Source organism: Theropithecus gelada, chromosome 6, assembly GCF_003255815.1.
Source record: "Theropithecus gelada isolate Dixy chromosome 6, Tgel_1.0, whole genome shotgun sequence".
Taxonomy (NCBI): Eukaryota; Metazoa; Chordata; class Mammalia; order Primates; family Cercopithecidae; genus Theropithecus; species Theropithecus gelada.
This window is the reverse complement of record NC_037673.1, coordinates 131,865,488-131,879,863: the sequence shown is the minus strand read 5'-3', so window position 1 is coordinate 131,879,863 and position 14,376 is coordinate 131,865,488. Positions and strand designations below refer to the sequence as shown.

At 51.3% G+C, this 14,376-nt stretch overlaps 2 protein-coding genes across 2 annotated transcripts; both read left to right on the top strand.

The window, feature by feature from the left end:
• The first annotated feature begins 1,007 nt into the window (after positions 1-1,007).
• TIFAB (TIFA inhibitor) lies at positions 1,008-4,548 on the top strand. The gene is made up of 2 exons (XM_025389161.1): positions 1,008-1,199; positions 3,469-4,548. The coding sequence occupies exon 2, from the start codon at positions 3,479-3,481 to the stop codon at positions 4,091-4,093; it is 615 nt and encodes a 204-aa protein (XP_025244946.1). The 5' UTR covers positions 1,008-1,199; positions 3,469-3,478; the 3' UTR covers positions 4,094-4,548.
• Positions 4,549-6,351: 1,803 nt separating this feature from the next.
• Positions 6,352-7,087, top strand: DCANP1 (dendritic cell associated nuclear protein). Its single transcript, XM_025389342.1, is given in 2 exon segments — positions 6,352-6,518; positions 6,520-7,087. Coding segments are annotated over 2 exon segments (735 nt in total).
• Positions 7,088-14,376: the final 7,289 nt, after the last annotated feature.

Sequence of the window (14,376 nt, the reverse complement as noted above, 5' to 3'; positions counted from 1 at the left end):
TGGAGAGACAACTCAAAAGAGCCAAGACAAAATTGAAAGAGAAGAACAGAATTGAAGGACTGGCAGTACCCAACTTCAAGACTTACTACAAAGCTGCAGCAATCAAGACAGTATGATATTGGTGAAAAAACAGACAAATAGATCAATGATACAAAGTAGATAGCCCAGAAATAAACCCACATGAATACAGTCAACCAATCTTTTACAAAGGAGTAAAGAGAAAACACTGAAAAAAAACAAACAAACAGTCTTTTCAGAAAATGGTACTGAGACAACTGAACATCTATAAGCAAAAAAAAAAAAAAAAAAAAAAAAAAATCTAGACACAAACCTTACACGTGTCATAAAAATTAAAATATATGTATAGAACTATAAAACTCCTAGGAGATAATGCAGGTGACTTGAACACACTGGTGAACTAAGGATTTCTGGGCCATGTGAAGGGTTAGCACCTTCACATTTAGCCACTTCCAGGACAGCCAGAGCACTCAGTGCTGGATATGCGACCATTTTCACCCCTTCCAAACTGCATGCAAACAAGCATAGCTCGGGCAATGGGGAGTGGGCACGAGAGACCGCCTTCTCACTGTTCTGCAGGAGAGACCATCTTCTACGAGTGGCCATTTACTGCCCTCTCCATCCTCCCCGTCCCCAGGCCCTGCCCTCTCCTGAGACCCTCAGGGAAGTGCCATGTTGCCTACAGTTTCCTTGGCCAACTTCTATCCAGCCAGAATGCTCTCCTCATTCTCCCACACTCAGGGGGGTTTTCCCGTCCAGTGGCCCTCTGTCCCAAAAGGCTCTTTTTTTCTAACATGCCTGGACTGCTTTGACCCCATCCTACTGGCAGGTGGAGAGGAACTTTGCAGATACCCTGGGTGCAAGTCCTAAGGTCCCTGGGGGTGGGGTAGGAGAGGCTGGCAGAACTGAAACCCAGGAAGGCACGCCATCTATCTCAGAAGGGGCCCCACGCTGGGGTTTCTCAAACTCTCAGCAGTGGAATAGCACTTCTGCAATGAAAAATTACACTTCTATTTTCTTTCCTAAAGGGAAAAAGGAAGAATGCAACAAAACTGAAGTGTGTTCTGTCATGTTCCCGAACCATAGCCGTAAGAGCCCTCCCCAGCCCTACCCAAACCAGCCTACTCCCTCCCAAGAGCTCACAGCTGCAGGACTAGAGTCAGATGTGCCCTGGCAATAAGGTAAGTGGAAGCCAGAGGGACTTGAACCCATGGGGAGAAGGGAAGGCCTGGTGGGGCTGGGAGGAGGGCTCCCCCGAGACACACACTCTGGAGTGTCTTCCTCCTGCCTCATCCCAAAGGCTGGATTTGTAGGGCTGGATTTCTGTTTCCCCAGAATACCTGGGATCCAAAAGACACAGGACAGCCTCTCATGGATGGGCTCCTCTTTGGTGGGAGATTTCTGTTAGCTCTGGGTGGTTCAGTGGAGCAGAGAGTGAGGCCACACAGCAACAGTGAATCTTTCTTCCTAAGGAATTCTTTCAGGGTCTCTGGGCCATGAGATTAGTTTCTGGGAGTGAACTCTTGAGTTTCCAGCCAGGCCTGACAGCATGGTTGCCCAGCCCACCTGTCCTGGGCTCAGCCTGTATCCCACACCTCAAGAAAAGGCTTTCTGGCCAGGCGTGGTGGCTCACGCCTGTAATCCCAGCACTTTGGAAGGCTGAGGCGGGCAGATCACCTGAGGGCAGGAGTTTGAGACCAGCCTGACCAACATGGCGAAACCTCGTCTCTACTGAAAATAAAAAATTAGTTGGGCATGGTGGCGGGCACCTGTAATCCCACCTACTCGGGAGGCTGAGGCAGGAGAATCCCTTGAACCTGGAGGACGGAGGCTACCATGAGCTGAGATCATGCCACTTACACTCTAGCCTGGGTGACAGGGCGAGACTCCATCTCAAAAAAAAAAAAGAAAGAAAAAAAGAAAAGAAAAAAGAGAGGCTTTCTTCAGACTATGGCCAGATGGGGTGTGGACAGAGACATACATGTGTCTGTGCCTTAGGGGAAAGAGGGTGCCCTGAGGCCTCTGATAGTGAAAGGGTGCCCCCACTATCAGACTAAAAGGTCCTAGCCATTAACCTACTGCATCTAAAAGGTTCAAGACCTGGAGGGACATTGGGTTCAAGCCACCTGCAACAGGCTCGCTGTCCCACACAGCCTTTGAGATCTGATCCTATTTGTGGTCTCTCTGGGTGATTTCACCGTGTGTGTGTGTGTGGGGGCTTCTCATTCAGCCACTTGGCAAATGTGTCCCTGGACATTTATGGTGGCCAAACCCTATTTGTACGGGGCAGTGGGACATGGGACAGCAAGCACCACAGCCCAGACCACACCCAGTCCTCGGGAGGCCTCAGGGACAGGAAGAGAGGAGCTCAGGGAAGACAGGACAAGGGCCCACAGAACTTGGGCATGAAATGCAAAGATGGAATGAATGGGGAATAAGGCTGGCCAGGTGTCCTGGGGGATTCTCCCTGTTGTGGGAGTCAGAGGCAGTGAAAGGTCACCTTCCCCAGGGAAGGGAGCTTCACAGGAGAGGTAACATTTGAGCAGGGCCTTGAACCATGGGCAGTGCTTGGACACAGAGTTTGGAATAGAAGATACCTTCTTAGGAGAGAAATAATGTGAGCAAAAGCCTGGTACCCAGAGAATGTATAATTAGTTATTCAAATCTGCTCAACCCTTGGTTCCTGTTGAAGGTGATGGCAGGTCCTGGGCCACATGGCGTTGGTGGACATAGCAGAGTTTGTGTTCCTCAAACCCATGCAGGAACAAAGCTGGCCATTGTAAGTGGCCTTCCACCAAGTACCCATAGTAACCACTTGGAATGTGCTAGCTGTGTTTATTCTTCACTAGGGTTTCTAGGCAGCCTTTCTGGTGGCCAGGACTATGGCTAAGCCTCCCCCTTCTGTGTCCCTCCATACATCCTGGTGCTACAGACACCTCTCTCCTCCATCAGTGGGTGCTCCCAAGAGTCAGGGCTCAGTTTGTTGTTGAATCCGCTTCTCCCCAGCAGCTGGTTCCCTGCTCGGCTCAAAGGAGGACTCAGCAAGGGTTTGTTGTGTAACTGTCAGATACAAGGAAGATGTAGCTGGTCTGTCTACCTTTTCTTTTCCAAGAAGCAGAGCCAAACTGTCTCCAAATAACCAAAAAATTACCAAAGCCCCACCCTGCAAGCCAGCATGCCTGATCCCTTGCATAGACAAGGACAGACATACCTATATTACAGAAATCCAGAAGTCAGAGAGAGTGGGTGGTGTGTTCTATTCAGAGTATGGGACAGACTAAGCTCATGACCTTCCACACCAGTTCCAGCCTTGGCTCCATCCTGGCTTGGGCAGAGTGATTGTATGAACAGGCACAGGGCCCCTGAGGTGGGCAACTGTGTCTGGGCTCAGGGAGCCACAGAGGTCTCTGACTCAAGCTGAGCCTGTGTGTCCATGTTCCATCTTCCCAGGCCTTCATCCATGGAGAAGCCCCTCACCATCCTGCGAGTGAGCCTGTACCACCCCACGCTGGGCCCATCTGCCTTTGCCAATGTGCCACCACGGCTGCAGCATGACACCAGCCCTCTGTTGCTCGGACGGGGGCAGGACGCCCACCTCCAGCTGCAGCTCCCCCACCTCTCCCGTCGTCACCTGTCCCTGGAGCCCTACCTGGAGAAAGGCAGTGCCATGTTGGCCTTCTGCCTCAAGGTCCTGAGCCGCAAGGGCTGTGTGTGGGTCAATGGGCTGACGCTGAGGTACCTGGAGCAGGTCACCCTGAGTACCGTCAACAGGCTCTCCTTCTCAGGCATCCAGATGCTGGTTCGCGTAGAAGAAGGCACATCCCTGGAGGCCTTTGTCTGCTATTTCCATGTCAGCCCTTCACCCCTGATTTACAGACCTGAGGCTGAGGAAACTGACGAATGGGAAGGCATCTCCCAGGAGCAGCCTCCCCCTGGTTCAGGGCAGCAGACTTCAGGTTGCCTGGGGTTTCTCCACGGCCCTTCCCAGACTTGGGACAGCCCTCCCCAGCCAAGACCTGGAGGAGGAACAGAAATACAGCTCCAGAGGGAACTCCCAGACAGTACACTCTGCTAGCCCTGCCACTAGAGCAAGTCTTTGCTAGATGAAACAGGACTTGAAGTATTTGAACTACATCATGCAAGCTTGACAAGCAAAACCCGCTGGCTGCCTTGCTCATAATGAACCAATTCTGCAAACACTGAACAAACAGTCCGGGGTGGAGCACCCTCTGTGGCCAGAGTTATGCAAAGTAATGGGAACTTCATATACTTTTAGAGGCCCTGAGGGGTTCTGGGGAGCCTCTCTCAGCATTTCCACACATTTCTCCCTCTTGTCTGACTAGGAGTTACTTTATGTGGTTCATTTTGCGTGCTGCTTAAGAGCGGGAGTTTGAGGTTGCACCAGGAATGCGTGGACACATGTAACAATTACATTTGTGGTAGCTTGGTGTTACCTTCAGCTTTCAAATACCCACAGGCACGCGGGGCTTAGGAAAGCCTGAGTTTAATAAACTGCAAGTATTTCATTAAGCTGGCACACCCAATAGGATTCCCTGATCCCCAGATGGGCCACATGCACGCCACGCTGTCATGCAGAGGTGGGGGTGAGAAATATAGACGAGGTGTAAGAGGAAATTGGAAAGGTGGGACTCACATTTCTGGAAAAGATGCAGGCAGGGCTCAGGGTTTCCTGAGGATGGGAGCTGGGAGCTGGGCCTGCCTGGAAATTCATTGTCCCCATCATCATCCTCATCCTCACACTCCCCATTCTCTGTCACTTCTGGATCAAGACCTTGGCTGACTTGAGGGCAAAGGTCTTCAGGGAATGAGCGGATGGGGTGGGGGATTGTGTAAGAATTCAGCCCAGCAGTTATTTCACTCAGGGTGAGTCACACACCAATGGGGGTGGGGGTGTTCCTTCCAAGTAAGGGACTCGTTAGGAGCCAGGCACGCCAAAGGTGGGAGGATTTTCTCAGTGAACAAGGGGAGCAGCCACTTGCCATGCCATGCTGAGAAGGGGAGAGTGTGGTTTAGAAACAGCATTCACTGGTGTGATGCAGGGAGGGATCTACATGGTCACCATGATCCCAGACCCCACTCTCCCAGGAATCTGAGGCGCCGAGGGCACAGCCCTGTTCCCCTGGCTGACTCGAATCCCTGGGTCTGTAGTTGCCAGCAATTTCTGTTTTCTGCCCAAGAGGATGATCATTTTGCACCCAGGGCAAGCTACAAGGAGGTCCAACTTCACTCACAGGCCCTGAACATCTTCTCTATGAGGAAAACAGAGGTGGGCAAGACCCAGGCTTGCCCTGGTTTGGGAAGCTTCCTCTCCAACAGGAATGAAGCAAAAACACTCAGATCACAGCCACAAGGCAGGGAGAGCAGGGTGGCTAGGAAGGGGCTATCTGATGCTGTGAATGACCCCTTGGACCCCCAAAGCAGTTCCTCATTCATTCAGCAAACCTTCACCAAGCACCCACCTTGTGCCAGATCTGTGCAAAGCCACGGAACTGAACCAGAAGTGAGTAAGGCAAACTCCCTCAGGGAGTTTATGTTGTGCTCAGGAAAGTCAAGCATTCAGGAGTGCATTACTTATTTGATCACTACTGTGATTAGTGCTATAGTCATTGTATTTTTCTCTCCCCTCCAGCTGGGCTCACATACTCTTAAGTGGCCTTGCCTGTTGAGTGCCTACCATGTGCTTAGGACTCTGCTAGGTGCTATGTATATTACCCTGTTTAAGGCTCATAACACCCCAGATAGACAATGGTATTAACTGCACTTTACAGATGAGAAAACTGAGACTCGGAAACATTACATATCTTGCCCAACATCACACCATCAGTAGCTATGTGACTTGGGCAAGTGACTTATTCTGCTCTTGCCTCTATTTCTCCCTCTGGAAAATGGGTAAGATAATAGTACTTACTACCTGCTAGAGTTATGAGGGTCTTAGGAGGTGGCACCTGTAAAGCACTCAGTCAGTGCCCGGCACACATTTAATAAGGGTTAGCTGCTATCATGAGACCTGAGAGAGGAGGGCTCACCATCCATACGGAAGTAAGGAAGACTCATGCCCCAGTAAGCTGGCTCCAGAACTCAAGGGCTTACCTGTGTTCCGTGATGCCCCAACTAGGGATTTAGTTGTAGCCATGGACCTGGTGGGCAACCAGGAGGGGATTTTAATCTGTTCCTTGCATCAGAAGGTCCAATAGGCAGGGTTAGTGTAATGGGAGATGCCATGGTAGGGCTGGCAAGGAGAAGAAGCCACGTGTACTTTGGTCTGATGAAAGGCAGCAGTGATCTGTCACTGACCAAAATGGTCCCCCAACTATGCATGTTGTGGGAGCAGCAACCCACATACAGAACTCAAGAAGCCATGGCCTGGAGGCTGCACCCGGACACGAAAGACTGGAGAGAGGAGCTGGTGGGGAAACCCCAGAGTCCCCAGGGTGCCACTCCCCAGCTCCACCAGACACTTTGGGAATGAGCTGCTGCCCCGAGTGGCCCTCTCCAGGGTTTCAGTGAGGGTCTCTCCCCTCCAGGGAGTAGCAGACCCTTGCCAACTGGAGTCCTGAGAGAGGAGAGAGTTCAATTCCTCCACAGGGGACTCTGCAACTGAGATCTTTGGAGTGAAGCATCCGCGAGCCCCTCAGGGACCCAGGATGAACTGCACAGCAGCTGAAGGAAGACAGGTCAGACCAGGCGGGAGGGAGCCAGGAAACATCTGGCCTGTAGTTTCAGATTCTACCTGTTCACAGTTCACACAGTCTCCCCGGGAAACTCACACCTTGCCCTATGCCAAGTTTTTAAGACAGTTAAGCTCTGCCCATCCAAGACTTCATTTTTCTTGAGTAGAAAATCACTGAAATCGTCAGATCCATGGCACCCACCCTCACTTTCTCCTAACAGTTGAAACCGTCAGGCTGGCTTCAGGGCCTGGTCTTCGCACTTGATATCACTATCCTTCACCTGCTCAGACAACCGGAGCAGGCGGGTGAGTTCCTCCCAGCAACCTCCACTGCATTCTCTCAGCTCCCACCGCAGGGCAGCCCATGCGTCTGAGTGAACATGTGTGCATGTGCACACACACAGGTATGCACAGACATACACTAAACATGAACACACAGTGCACATGAACGCTGCTCCAAGCTAGGGCCCCCTGGTCAGACTGCTGCCTGGGTTAGAATTCTTGTCCCCCTCCCTGACCACTTACTATAGTTCTGTGATCCTGCACAAGTGACTGAATCTCCCTGTGCCACAGTTTCTTCTTGTAGAAACTGGGAAAGATCACAGTACCTACCTCCTGAGAGTCATTGTGAAGGTCAATTTGAGGCATCACACATTTAAGGCACCCAGACATAAGGGTCAACAGGGTTAGCTATCACTGTCCAGTTTGGTGGGAGGAACTGAATGCATGTGGACACATGGACTCAGTCTACATGCAGGCACAAAAGGAGCTACATTGGTTACATTCAGGTATACCCCAGAGCACTACAATTCTCTGAGACATTGTCTGGAAATCTAGAAATCACCTCCTTGACCTTTAAGGTATTTTAACACTCACATTCCTCTGCTTTTCTAAGAATGTGAATCTTCCCAAGCTGTCCTTGAGAGACACAGCCTCCCCTCGAGGGAAACATGCAAATGCTCCATAAGCAGCCACAGTGTGGGGCTCTGCTGTGAGGAAGTCACAGCAGACACGCTAGACAGCATAGTCCTGGCTACAGCCTGGAGGAAGCGAGGCCCGTGGTGGAGCACTCACTCCGTGCTTGTCTGCCCAGTGAGACCTCAAGTTCCTTGAAGACAAAGGCCATGGGTTGTTGACTCTTGTATTCCTGGTGGCCTTCACAGAGCTGAACAGAGGACAGACGCACAGACAGGTGGGGCTCTGGTGGTCAAGGCAGCAGTATCCTTAGATGCTAAAGTCTGAGCCAGGCCATCAGGCCCGGCATGGACAGGGCAAGGCCCATAGTGGTGGGAAGCCAGTTGGCCAGCTGGGGTGAGAAGACCACGAAGCCATGGGCAGACAGGAAGTAGAGGTGAATGTGTCTGCCTCCTATAGGCCTCTGCCGGGACAGCACAGACCCTCTAGCTGGGGCAGCACAGACCCTCTAGCTGGGGCAGAACAAGGCTGGTGCTTCCTTCTAGTCCTTGAGCCTGTATAGCTCAAACTCAAGCAGAACCCTGGGGTTTTGGGATTCTGTGTGGTGACTGCTGAGGAAGGTTTATGGATTTGACAGGGTGCATGTGAGAGAGACAATTCTCAGTCAGCACTTCCTGTCCCCTGCAGAGGCTCATAGGGGACAGCCCCTGCCAAGGAGACCCTGGAGGGACTCTGAGGATAACAATCAGAGGTTGGGCTGGCTGGACTGAGCCTGGGCCTGTTGTCCACCAAATCTCCATAGGCTCTAGCCTGACTCCTCCCTCCACCCCTGGGCTATGCAGGCCAGCCTGTGCAGAACACCCCGATGCGTCCATTAGCAACATCCGCCTCACTGTGCCAACACTCCATCCACACAGGAAAGGGCAGAGAAGGCAATGCTTAACCCAAAGGAGTGAGTTTCATAGGAAGAGTGGTTTCAACAGTTTCACTGCAGGACATTGAGGGAATATTTCCCTATCCCTTCAAATGGACGGTCACTGCAGAAACGTGTAGAGCAAGACTTTGTCAACGGGTTGTTTCCAGGTCTCCCGGTGTCTAAATAGCAGAGTTGGGATGGGAACCGAGAACCGATTCTTTCCACAACCGCCCACTGAGTAGCAAGGCTGCAGCCAGCAAAGAGGTGTGCAGAAGCAAGCAAGCTCCATGTGGTGGGGACAGTACATCGCCACCTCCACCGCCCCCTGCAATGGGCTGCCAGCAAGGTCACCTGCCTTCCAGTGTATCTACTGTGTGAGCTTCTCCAACTCTTCTCTGTTTTCTCTTCCTCAGCATCCACCCCGTGACATGTAGTGGTGGCTGATGTCGCCACAGTACCATGAGGTTAACAGCTCCTCCCTCCAGCTTCCTTCATGGTGGCAGCCTCACCTGCATTCCAGCCATTTGCCGGACACCGCACCAGACCCTCAAAGCCCATCCAAGACTGTGAGGAGTAGTAAACAACCCAGCCCAGTTAAGAGGAGATGCTGAATTTAATGAACTCTATTTGAATTGCAGGACTGTGATTCCTCTTACCTTTAACGTGAACTCACAGGCGGATTAAAGTGAAATAAAACCTACCATTTGAGTTACATTCTCAGCTGATTGGAAACATGCATTGCCTCCCCATGACCGGGCCGTGAGAAGGGAAGTTATTATCTTTCTTTAGAGTTTGTAAACTCTTTATGGCTGAGGCAGCTTTAATCCTGCTGGGGGAAAAAAAAAGGATCCGGGAATCAATTGCTCCCATTTACCTTTGTTTTCCAATCACATGCTCCAGTGGGAATAAAACATCCTAAGTGAGGGGATGTGGGGAGCCAGGTGATCCCTGACAGAAGAGTTTGATTATTTTCTTCTCTAGGCATGTGAATTGAAGGAGCTTTAGAGTTCCATTTGGCAAGGGGGCTCGTTTCACAAAAATGTGCACCCCAGCAAGGATATCAGCACTCCTGGGCCATTACTGGTTCCTCTGCCTTTTCCTTCCAGAGGAAATGCCCTCCATTCCCCAACTGTGCCCGCTTCTTTAAGGGGTGCTTGCAGCAAAGGGCCCAGCTCCAGGTATTTGGCCAGGAAGGAGTCCAAGTACAGGCAGATTTGAATCCAAATCAAATCAGTCCAGGAACGAGGGGAAAACCTGTGGAGACTGGGGCTGTGGAGGAGGCTCTAGACTCCCTTTCAGCCTCTCCCATTTCTCTGACCCTCCCTGTGTGTGACCTGACAACACAGTTCACATGCAGTAAGTCCCAAGCAAGGCCGGCAGGAGGGCCCGGGCTCCGAGCCAAGCACTCTAACTGCTGGAAGGGGGCCTGGCTGCGATGTCTGCCTCACTTTCCTTTAAAGATGTGGAGGCAGGGGGTAGAGGTGGGAGTCTTCGGAATAAGGCAGAGGCAGGGGTCTTCGGAGCGAGACCTCAGCCAGGCAGCCAGACACGAGGCTTCCATAATTGCTTCTCTGAGGGATCAGAGGCTGTCATGACGTCATTCGCTCAGAGGGCTTGCTACAGATGGGTTGGGAACATGGACCCTATTAAGTCACCTTGTTTAAGGGGAGGCCTATCATTCAGGATCCAGTCAGAAATACAAAAACCAGTCTAAGTATGCAAAAAATGTAATTCAGGGAATTGGGTATGGAATCACCGAGAAGCCAAATAAGGGATGCAATTCAGAGATTAACAGAGATTGCTCCCACTGCTGGCTCCAGGCTGGAGGGCAACTGAAAGGGAGTGTTTCTGGAGTCACAGTGGGGAATGTCCAGCCCAGGGCTAGAATACCATGGAGGCCCCTAAGGAAGCTGGGACCTAGAGGGATAGGAGCCACAGAGGAGTGGCAGCTGCCGCCAGCAGCTGATGAGGTGACTCTACTTGACAGGCTGACGGAGGAAGGAATACCTTGGCTTCTCTTCTTCTTCGCACCCCCCAACCCCAACCCCATTGGCTGAAGCCAGCCAGAGGCAAGCTGACCAGCAAGCCTGAGAAATGCAGCCTGTGAGGGTCGACTTTCCCGCAGTACAGAGCAGGGGATGAACGAGAGAGCCATGGACCTGAGGACAAACAGCCAAATGGCCAGCACAGAGACCATGGCCATGTCAATGCCCCTCAGCCTCGCCTGGGGCCCTGGGGTGGCCAAGTAGGGAGAGAAGGATGGGGAGGCCACACTGCAGAGGACTCCACCATGCAGGGACCCCTGAGGGGCAAACATAGATCCCCACCATCACTGTCACCCCAACCTATGTGACCTTCAATATCTGTAAGGAGGGAGGGAGGAGGGCAAATACCACAGAGTGAAACACAGAGAAGACCCAGGCACAGCCTGGCTGGGCCCACACACAACTCACCCAGACGCCCTGCTTTGAACACCAGCCCCTGAGATAGGCAGGGGGCAGGGCAGAGACACCTGTCCTCAGGAAGCCAACAGGCCCAAATCCCACTGCCTTCCACTTACAGAATCCAGAAACTTCCTTCCTCCCCCAAGCCACTTTTTCCTCACCTATACAATGGGGATACTGTGAGTACTTACCTCACCTCTGTGAAGATGAAAAACACAACATAAGTGTGCCAGGTGCAGGGCTGGGCCCATTTCACATGCCAGTTGGCTGGACTCTCCCACCGGCAGGCAGAGCCCTGCGTGTGGCAGACGCCATCTTGGACATGTCTGTAGATGAGCAGCCACCTACACACAGTAGGTCCTCAGTCCTCTCTCTTGACAGGAGAGAGAGTTGAGAGGAAGAATTTGGGTGGGGTGAAAGAAGACCACTAGGGCCAAAGCTCTGAGAAGAACCTCAGTCAAACCACAATAAGGTTCCTGACAAAAAGGGGAAAATACACGTTAAATAAGTAAGTGCTCTGAGTGAGAAGAGGAAGGGTCAGTGGTCTTGCTCAGTGAATGGAACCACAGTATCCAGGGGACCCTGAGCCCGGAAGCCCATGGCAAATTCCAGCAGGGCCATGCAGGGCCCCACACCCCATCCCTCTGCTACCTGCCAACAGGGTTTCCTGTTTCCAGATGGGCCTCATCTCCTTGGTGCGACACGACCACCCAGCCCTTCACCACTCAGAAACACACGCACGAGGTCCAGAGCTCCCAAACTTGGAGAGCTGCCCCGGGAGTATTAGAAGCAGGCAGGCTGGAAGCCTGATGTTAGAGGCTTCCAGATCCAGTGCTGGGCCTCATTACTGGGAAACACATGGTCGTCCCCTGTGGACACTCTTGGAGGCCAAGGCGGGAAGCTAATCTTCGGGGGTCTCTGTCTTTCAGTTTTACGTTCCTCTTCCCCTGGGCCTCCAGGGTCTGTGGTTGCAGTGCAGAATTCAAGTCAAAACATCAGAAAGCCTCATGTGGTCTGACTTCTCCTTCCCCTCTCCATTCCCCAACACACACACACACATGCACGCATACACACATACACACACATGCATACACACACACACCTGCATACACATATCCATACATACACACACACATGCATACACACAAACACATGCATACACCTGCATACACACATCCATCCATACACACACACACACACACCTGCATACACACACACCTGCATGCACACACACACACCTGCATATACACATCCATCCATACACACACACACACACATACGCCTGCCTCTGGGCTCTGTCAAGCATCCCAGGTAAAGTGTTGGTTAGAAAACCACATGATAATTATGAGCTGTGAGTTTTGCTCCACAGTTAAAGAAAGGGAAAATACTTCCACTTGAGATTCTCAGCCTGCTTTACACACCAGCGTGAATGTTTTGGCTCAGCTCAGGGGAAAACAGAAGCAGAGAAGTGACCCCACTAGAGGAATGGTAGGGGAGCATGCTGGGAAAGTCAGAGTGCTCTAGTAAAGGGATGCATGCCGTAAGAGATGGCCACAAGTTCCCGGGAAGGTTGGAACAGCTAAGTCTGATGAAGAAAGCACTGGATTGAATGGAAGACATTCAGCATGGCCGAGCGATTCTGAGAAAGTCACCAGGAGCTCTGCATACTTTATTTTGCCAGTCTCTATAGTCAGAATTGTGCTGGCAAATGTTTAGCAGCTCTCTGAGTGGCGGGGGAGCTCGGATTATGTGTTTGCTGATGTCCGTGATGTAAATTGTCTTACCACGGTCAATTTCAAGGTATCAAAATGACATCACCGAATGTGGAATTGGAAAGAGACGCAGGGTAAGCCTACCATCATGTGGCATTCCCATCACGCAGATACAATCAGTGTAAATAGCCCCAAGGCCATAGATATAGTAAGGTATAGTAAAATAACTAGGAAGCAGTGGGTTTTGATTTATTTATTCACTTTGTATTTAATATCATTTCACCATAAGTTCATATAATTGTTAATAAGTTAGTTACATTAAAAATTTAAGTTTAGTGAGTCATTAAATATAATTTAATGATTTAACAATCAGCTTTTATGAAACAGTGTGAGACAACTCCAGCACACCACTGCATGGAAAAAGTTCCAGACCCTTGTGCTCAAGTGCTGGCTGGAAAAACAAGTTAATGCCTTGGAAATAAACATGGTACCTAAGCAGAAGCCCTGGAAAGGCCGGAGTTACCATTCTAAGAAACACATACAATATTTTGCTATTTAAAAGTGAATTCGTTTATATTTATCACACTAGATATCCCAGCACTTTGGGAGGGTGAGACGGGCAGATCATGAGGTCAGGAGATCGAGACCATCCTGGCTAACACGGTGAAACCCCGTCTCTACTAAAAAAATACAAAAAACTAGCCGGGTGCGGTGGCAGGCGCCTGTAGTCCCAGCTACTCGGGAGGCTGAGGCAGGAGAATGGCGTAAACCCGGGAGGCGGAGCTTGCAGTGAGCTGAGATCCAGCCACTGCACTCCAGCCTGGGCAACAGAGCAAGACTCCGTCTCAAAAATATAAAAAATAAAAAAAATAAAAAATAACCTTGAGGATGTCAAACCATTCCATGGTATAGATGAGGAAACAGGATCAGAGAGGGAAAGGGAACACAAGCCCACTCAGCTGGTCAGGGGGGTGCAGCATTTGATTTACTCTAAATCCCTCTCTTGTCTCTACCACTCCCTTCGTGGTCTTAGTGAGGGGCAGCCCACACCAGCACACAACCTCTGACTGCACACCACTGTCAAAGCTCACCTAACAAGCGTCACCAGACACGGTTCACAAGTGGAGCGCCTGTGCCCGCCCTGGACTCAGCCCTCTGGCTTTAAAGGAATATTAAGTAAGAGGCCACACTCACTTCTTTCCTAGGACGTCTATTGCAGAGCTCGGGGGCAGTGACATTCAGAGGCTGCCTTTCTTCCAAGATTGGAGGAAAACACAGCTTTCTAAGTCCCACCCCTTTCTCTGCCCTCTGGGATGCAGGATGTTGGTGTCTCTGCTAAACTGATCAGAAGGCAGCAGAGGGCTTTAAACTCAATTCTCTGAGCTGTAGCCAAACCCCAAGGCCTCCTGGACACCGAGAGCTTGACAGTGCCTGACTGGCCACCCAGGCTGTGTGCGGTGTTACCCAGCAGCCCCTTGGAAAGCCCCAGACAGGCCACCACCCCATCCCCCAACCTGGAGCAGCCAGCACTGGATTCCAGGACCTCTGCTTGGGGCTCAGATCCCAGACCCCCAAACTCACATGTGGCTGGAAACCAGCCCCTACAAAGTCCTCCCGTGCAAAGTGAGCCCTTCTCCCACCTCCCACCTTCCCCCAGCTTGGCTACTGCCCCTCCAGCTT